The sequence below is a fragment of the Antrostomus carolinensis genome, unplaced genomic scaffold, assembly GCF_000700745.2.
Source record: "Antrostomus carolinensis isolate BGI_N321 unplaced genomic scaffold, ASM70074v2 scaffold9868, whole genome shotgun sequence".
Lineage (NCBI taxonomy): Eukaryota > Metazoa > Chordata > Aves > Caprimulgiformes > Caprimulgidae > Antrostomus > Antrostomus carolinensis.
This window is the reverse complement of record NW_010332266.1, coordinates 3,966-11,711: the sequence shown is the minus strand read 5'-3', so window position 1 is coordinate 11,711 and position 7,746 is coordinate 3,966. Positions and strand designations below refer to the sequence as shown.

Sequence of the window (7,746 nt, the reverse complement as noted above, 5' to 3'; positions counted from 1 at the left end):
CCCCCAGCAACTGTATGATCTTTGCTTTAAAGCCTGGTGTTCCCAACCTTAACACCTGCTTGGCTTTCTGCTAGTCACCCTTGTGATGTACAATGCAACTCTCCTGTTTTACCTGCTTTATTACCTGCTTTAACTGTCTGAAGGACTTCAGTGTTTAAATTTCAGGCAGAATTAAAAATAAAGATTAATATTTGTTTATATAACAAGTGTCTAGAAGTAATGGGTATGTCTTGGCACCTCTTCCATAGGTCGGCTGAAAGGTTTAATGAGGTCAGGGCATTCAAATCCAAGTGTCTTAAAAAAATGGGGGGGTAGAGGGGGGGAAGGCCAGAAGAACTAATTAAAGTTCTTCAAGTCTGCCAGGAGAGGACAAAACAATTAGTAGAGGCTTTTAAATTTACAGGGTAGGGTTCTTAATTTAGCTGTTCTAGATAAATTGACAGGCTTCTAGTCTACTGAAGGGGAGGAGGAGAAGAGACAGATTTAGGCTGCATAGAAAACAAGGGTGGGGTTTTTTTAATTATTACTGTTTAAAAGAATAAAATGACACCTTCCCTCCCCCCCACTGAAGGAAGAAACATTATCTAACTTATCTTGCTACAAGACACAAAAATATCTCTTTATGTAAACTGGCATAATACCAATATAAACTGAAATCACTACAAAGTATAAACTAAAATTATTATAAAGTATATATTGAATTTCCTTGTGCTCTGTTGAAGCAATTCACACTGGCTTATCAAGTTTTTCCTGCTGTTTCCATTGGTAGAATTCACAGGCTAAATCTTATTTTCTTATTTGGTGTGTGAGATGGGCACATCTCACTCTGATCTGGTACTGAGTGACACAGCTGTACAAGCAGGTCAGCAATGCTCCAGAGGCTCCACAGCAAGACAAGCGCTTTGTATTCTCCCTGGTTTTGGCTGACGTGAAGGGGTGCAAGCCCTGTCCTCTTTGCTATCGTCACCTTCTTGCTGAACTTCAGTGTTATTTTTGGTAGTTCTTGTGAATGACTTAGTTATTTGACTTTGCATTAGTTAGAATTTTATGGACCTGGTGTCCTTGAAAGTTTATGGAATATTTGGAAGGTTCCTAGCAATTAGAAATTTCTGAAATCGAGGAGGCAAATCTGCTCTGTGTATGTAGAGTCAAGACATTCTTTTGGGTGATGCTGGCAGAAAAGGTCACCTGTTACACTGATTTCAAAGTGAGCACCTCAGGTGATGCCTCTGACTTACTCATTGCAACAGCAGGGTTTTCTTAGTATGTGTGCTGAGCTGAAAATGAGAGGACAATATAAAATTAATCTGTGTTGGATTTCTTTCGATGCTTAATTAAGTTTGTTAGCTGAATAATCAAAACCTTTAATCTTAAAAGGGAGATTCTCTAGAATTTTTTTTTTGCAATGGATCTTAAATCTAGTTGTAGGAATGAGTAGTAGTTTCATTCTTATGGTTGGTTGTTTTTCTTCAACAAAAATCTTTGTGTAGTTATTCTGTTATTCCCTCCTACACTTGTAGGCATGTGCTCAGAAACCAGCATGGTAAATGGAGTGAATCTATAGTGTGAGAAACTCCATCTGTATAAACTACGCTTCCCATCAGTCTCTTTGATAGCACGCTTAGATTAGTATACTCAGAACTCAAGAAAGACTAGAGGTATTAAAAAAAAAAGCTGAAAAGAATGGGTAAAGTAAAAAATCACTTAAATTATATGAGGGATACTAGCAGACCTACTTTTTTAACAGAAACCCCTTCCCATGTTCCTCTAGTGTTTTGGGGTTTTTTTTAATTAGTCTCTTTTTCTCTTCCTTCCATCTCCCAAGTTTAAATGCTTAAACTCCTTCGTGGTTTCTGGACCATAGTGAATGATCAAATACATCATTTGCCTGTAAGATACCTGTTTTAACACCAGGTTTAGATTTCCTGAGGTGGGTAGAAAGCTTATAACATAGTTGGATCTGTAGTCTGTTGGACACTAAATTGTAAATAAACCCTCTGCTCAGACATGATCTTACCTGTGCAATGGACAAGACAGTTGTCCTGTCTACTGAAATTGTACTTACTCCCTCAAGCTAAAGGGGTTCATGAAATCCACAGTCGTACTGAGTATTGAAATATTTAAATTTGCCAGTAAGGACAATCTCTCTGAGGAACTACTCACAGACTAAAAGAGGAACTTTTTTTTCCTTCCTCCCAAAGAGAATAGAACTGATTTCTGCATCCTGAGATCTGAAATGCTGACAAAGCTCATTTTTTGACAGGGCAGACAAATTTCTCTGCTTTTGTGAAATTAAATCTTACAGTTAAATTGGAGTAGATCTTGGCTCCGAGAGGAACCTCTTTTTAGATGTGGCAAATATCTGACCTGAAATGGCTTGCTTCTGTCACTGATCTGTGGAGAGGATGGACTGTATTAACTCTCTGATATCTGAATTCTCTTCAGGTACAGCGGGATAAAGATCTTACAATTTAGAACTCTTTTTATAGAAGTAAAGGTTAGTTTAGGTCCCAGATCAAGTATTCAGATTAGAAGATTGTGGGTAATTGGTCAAGTAGACATAACTGTAAAGATTATTTTTGATGCCTAGGTATGCATTGCTTTCCCATGTTTTTTCTGTTAGTTTTCCAGTTAATTCCACTGATTCTACTCCCACCCACATAGTGGTTCAATTCCTTTTCAGGACAACCTTGAAGTCTGTTGAGCAAAGCATAGGTATTAACTGCAGACCTACTTCTCAAGGAGAAGCATGACTTTTAGTAGATTTTCAAGAAGTCAGTCTGTTTCTCTTGTAACCTCTGATTTTTAATGAGGATCCATTTGATGTAACTCTGGTGCAGGGCTTTGGTCCTAATGGATTTGCATCTTGAGCATTAAAAATTTGGCTTCTTGGCAATCCCCTTTCCATTCTAAACTCTGCAGCAGCTAATACGGTAACTGATGGTTGAACCTAGCAAATTTTTTAGTAGTTATGAAATGTCTGCTTTTATTTAGAAGTCGATGGGTTTGAGTTGTATCATCACAGATGCAAAGCTGGTATGTGCCGTTTAGTAGAAAGTCTGATTCTGTAATGGTTATTTTTAAAATACTAACCAGAGTCATATGTCTTCTTTTAATCTCCTGTTGCTTCTGGAACACCACAGTTAGCAGAGCCCTTTGTTCTGGTGGCACTGTTATGGCCATTCCAAGTAATTGTAGATAACATCAAGTTGTCTGACGAGGAGGCTGTCAATATTTGTGCTGAACTTGAAAATATTAGAACAGATCTTGAAAAGTAGATACTGTGTCCATGGACATAGGAGAATTACCTGAAGTAAGTTCAAATCAGCAGTTATTCATAACATACAAGGGAGAATGGGGAGGGGACATCAAGTCTGTTGAATGCTGTGCATTTCAAACAAACTTTTGTCTCTTGCTTCTCTCATTTTGCAATGTAGGGTATTGAAGCCCCCAGGAGGAGGTTCTAGTAATCTCTTTGGGAGTACAGAAGAAGTTTCTTCTTCAAGCAGGCCACACCGGATGGCATCCAATATCTTTGGAGCATCAGAAGAACCTCAAAACGTTCCTAAAAGAACAAACCCTCCAGGTAAGAGCAGACACCTCCTTCAGCACAACTGGGCTCTGAATTGTAGCACAGACTTGTTTTTGTGTTCCTGAAGTGGAACACTGTGATCTGTCTGTCTTTTTATGTTGCATTTTTGCAAATTGAGTGGGCTTGAACAAGAAATCTCTTCAGACTTCTGAATATATGAATATTTCGGTGATCTTCATGTTCACAGCCTTTTTAGCACATCATCCAAGTCTAATTCTTTCTGAGTCGAGGTCTAGGAAATGATGAAAGGAAACAGCTTCTGTTCTAGAGCTGTGTCATCACTTAGCTGCAGTGAGTACAGCTGTGAATTTGAGCTGCTCTAATGAATTCTTGTAACAAAGGATTTCAACTAATATCTTCAGGCAAGCAAAAGTAAGTCTCTAGGCAGTAGGGTTCTAGAACTCTTTGAATTCTTATCTTTTTTATTTTTTAATATAGTGTGGTAAAACTAAGTCACCTAGAAAAAATTCTAACAACTGCCTTGCAGGGGGAAAGGAAAGTGGTATTTTTGAGGATTCTAGTTCTGCTCAGCCTCGTCCACGCATGAATCCACCTGGTGGGAAGACAAGTGATATCTTTGGGTCTCCTGTATCTGCCAGCGTGGTGCGAGCACACCCAAACAAGCCGAAGGTATTTGTACTTCTTTCACTGTCAAACCAAGAAGCTCGCAGCGCAGCGAGCTGCCGCATTGTCACAGCGCAGTGTGTGTTCTTTTGAAGGTGACAGACCTGAATTATGCAGAGGGTAACCTCAAATTAGACAGATATTCACAAAGCCTCTTTCTGATAGCTTGTTATCTCTGTCTGGTATATCAGATCTCAGCATGCTCTGTAGTTTGCAGCAAAACTATTAATTAGATGGTGGATGTGTGTTTAAAAAAAAAAAAAAAAATGCCTCCGAAGCCTGTGGTCTTCCTTGTGAGTGAGTTACAGCTGGGGCTCTTGTCACACAGCCGAGAGGCATTTCAACTAGATAGGGAGAAGGTGGTTTTTTTGGCAGAGGTGATCTTGATACCAGCTCTGGAAGGTTGGTCAACACCAGTGAGCTACAGTCATAAATCTTCATGTGGCCTGGCCATGCCCTTCACCTGTCTTCAACAGATGTATCTACATCCAACATGAAAGCACTTCAGCTGAAGCGAGCAACGTTGAAAAAGCTAAGTCAAGATCAGTTTTGTGTGTCAGGTCCACACATGTACTTCATTTCATGATGTCAAGTACTTGATTTCATGATGTCAGGCAAAAGTCCGTCTTGCTGTATCAGTGGTTATTTTTTGATCTTAAAGCTGGGATAATGTTTTTGACATGTCAGATAGCATGGGAACTTAACATCCCATGAAACACAGCTCACTGTTTTTGTGCTGAAAAAGTAGTAGCAGTCTCATTTTTCCTGGAAGAAAAGATTAGTCCAATTTAACTTTTTTCCTTCTTTTTTCCCCTTAAATTTGAAGGTGCTGGTAATGTGCTTTTTCCTAACTTTTTATGCAGACTCTGGAGTGTATTTGGGAGGATTTGGGTCATAAGAAAGGAGGAGGGGGAAAAAAAAAATCTGGGAGCTAGGTGTTGTCAGGATTAGTGCTGTTGGTGTAAGAGAAGGCTTAGTTTTGTTCCTCTGTAGCCCTTTATCAGCCTGGTCTCTTATTTTTAGTTGCTTTTTTAAAAATGTAATATATTCATTCCTGTAAATTTCTGACTAAATGGAGGACACCACTTTGGAAATTACTGTGTCTTTAATTAGAGCATTGGAATTGTGGGGAATACTGGGGTGGAAAGGAGACAGCATATTTGCAAAAATTACTGCAAGCTGAATTTCATGAGTAGGAAAACATGCAAGCTTTTCTGAAGTATTGCTGTGTATCAAAATCAATTGGGATTGTTGGGGAAGTGGTTTTAAAAGACTTTGTTAATTACCTGACTGTTGGGATAATGATGGATACTCACTGGAGGCAGTAATTGCTGAATATAAACAGGGTCTCAAGGGCTGCTTGTGTTCTGGTTGTGAGTACCAGCTGCTCCTGGGTGGCAATGGGTGCTTATTAACAATGGTAATTCCAGGCCTGTGGACTGAGCTGTTCATCACAGACAAAGTTTTAAAACTCTAATGAACTAACCCAGTGTCTTCATCTGCATTTCAGTGAATTGTTGGAGATGGGCACCTTGGTGTAACACAGGAGTTGCCTTCTAATCCCTCTGGGGTTACGTAGCGGTAGGGGGGGATGCAGGGCTGCATGCAGTGTCTGTTGGCTTTTACCATGATGAACATATAAACTTAGATCAGAAACAAAGCAAAACTTTCTGAAGGACTTTGTTACAGACTTGCTGTTTGAGAACAATAATATACTAAGATAATTTTTTGTTTCTTTGCAGGATCACATTGTCTTGAAAGAAGATGAAACACCGAAGAAGCTAGAAGGTCAGCAAGAGAAATTCCTTTCTCTGGTCTCTTTGAGAAGATAAGCTCTGAAGAATAGTTTCTTGTGCTTCTTAAAAATATAAGACTAAAGCTGATGTTCAGGATAATATAACTGAGTTTTCCTTCTGTTAGTCAGAAATTTAATCACTTGTCTCAGGGAAATGATTCTCTGCCTCTTATTGAGGAGAACACCACCAGACATAAGTCTTGGTACTATGTCTGTGTGTATATACTTTGCTTGATACTGGGCACATATATATAGATATACGTGGAATCTGTATATATAGAAAAACATCCTATCAGGTTGCTTCTTCCTCCCTTGCCATTTCCTTCAAGTATGTAATCTTGGCCTTCTGTTTACAACTAACAACTAATTTGTTAGTTGTAAATAACAAATAGCTGACTGACAAAATATATTATTGCTCAGAACAATGGTGTCCCGGTTTTGCTAGGATAGAGTTAATTTCTTGGAACGCTGCTTCCAAGCTCAGTATGAAAGGACTCGCTGGTATGATGCATCTCTTCGTTGCCCGAAACTGCCAGTATATTGCACAGCCTACATATCTTTGTGAGAAAGATTGCTGAAGGAAGAGAGGAATTGTTGCAAAAAGTTAAATTCTTCCTTGGCACCTGTTTCCTTCAGGAAAAAATGATCAGATATATAGAAACCTTAGTGTGCTATGGATGGGAGACATGGGAAATAATGCAGCATCCAGAGGATGAGGCACTTTGCGCTACAGAATAGTGAGTCAATCTAATCCTTTTTCTTTTTATTCAGCTACAGAAAATATCAAATCACAGCTGGAAGATGGAGGCAAGAAAAAAGATGTGGGCAAAGAGGAGCGATGCAAGGAGCCAGAACCCAAGATAGACAATCACGAGCCCCGACTGGGGCCAAGGCCGCGCTCACACAACAAAGTTCTCAATCCGCCCGGGGGAAAATCCAGTATTGCCTTCTATTAGGGTCGTCCCTTCGCTTTCACTAACGGCGTCTGCACAGACTCTCTTGTTGCGAGGTCTGTTGTTTGTGGATAGATTCTTAGGCAGATGGATGAGGGTTGTGCTAAGTGTGTTGGAAGGATAACCTGATGGTGTGAGGAGGGAGGGCTGGGGAGGGAAAGGGGAAGATGTGAGGATTGGGTGGCAGAGGGGGACATTAGTGTAACTTTGTGAAAGATCAGTGCTACTTTGTGGTGAGTTCATCAGACTGTTAGGTTCTTGGCTAGCTAGTGGCTCAGGACACTCTCGTGGACAAGTCCAGCTTATCTGTGCACTCAACACATTGTGAATGGGTACTGACCTGGAGGTCACATCTGAAAGATGCCCGAGCACAGCAGGTTGGCTGTGCTCTCCTCTAGGCAACAGGATGCAGTTTCACAGGGTGAGTTGACTTGTGGTCACTTTAATGTAACTGTATTCCACTGGAACAAGTAGTGCTGCCCTGGTTTTGAGTGTATTCAGTCTTTGACTCTCTTTTTTCTTTCTTGCTTTGCAGCACATGATTGCTGATAGAAGGACAAAACATGCCAAATGGGGTTTTTTTATATTTACAAACCATAAATAAATTCATAAACCACCTCTCCCCAGAGTGTTCAGACCTTTCTGATGCCTTCAGTAATCTGCTGATTACAGCAACTGGCTCTTGACAAGTGATAATATCAGTCCAATATACTGTTCCATGTAGGTGCTTCTAGAAGGCTTTTATTTAAAGTATCCTGGTTGAGTGCTCGCACATTTTCTGG

General features: G+C 40.0%; 1 protein-coding gene across 1 annotated transcript; it reads left to right on the top strand.

Moving 5' to 3' along the window:
• The first annotated feature begins 3,441 nt into the window (after nucleotides 1-3,441).
• JPT2 (Jupiter microtubule associated homolog 2) lies at nucleotides 3,442-6,967 on the top strand. Its single transcript, XM_029086339.1, has 4 exons — nucleotides 3,442-3,586; nucleotides 4,080-4,222; nucleotides 5,959-6,004; nucleotides 6,789-6,967. The coding sequence occupies exons 1-4, from the start codon at nucleotides 3,520-3,522 to the stop codon at nucleotides 6,965-6,967; spliced, it is 435 nt and encodes a 144-aa protein (XP_028942172.1). The 5' UTR covers nucleotides 3,442-3,519.
• Nucleotides 6,968-7,746: the final 779 nt, after the last annotated feature.

Coding starts and splice junctions, on each gene's coding strand:
- JPT2 (XM_029086339.1), top strand. CDS start 3,520: ATGGCATCCAATATCTTTGGAGCATCAGAAGAACCTCAAAACGTTCCT. Junction 3,587..4,079: donor TAAAAGAACAAACCCTCCAG/GTAAGAGCAGAC, acceptor ACTGCCTTGCAG/GGGGAAAGGAAAGTGGTATT. Junction 6,005..6,788: donor AACACCGAAGAAGCTAGAAG/GTCAGCAAGAGA, acceptor ATTCAGCTACAG/AAAATATCAAATCACAGCTG.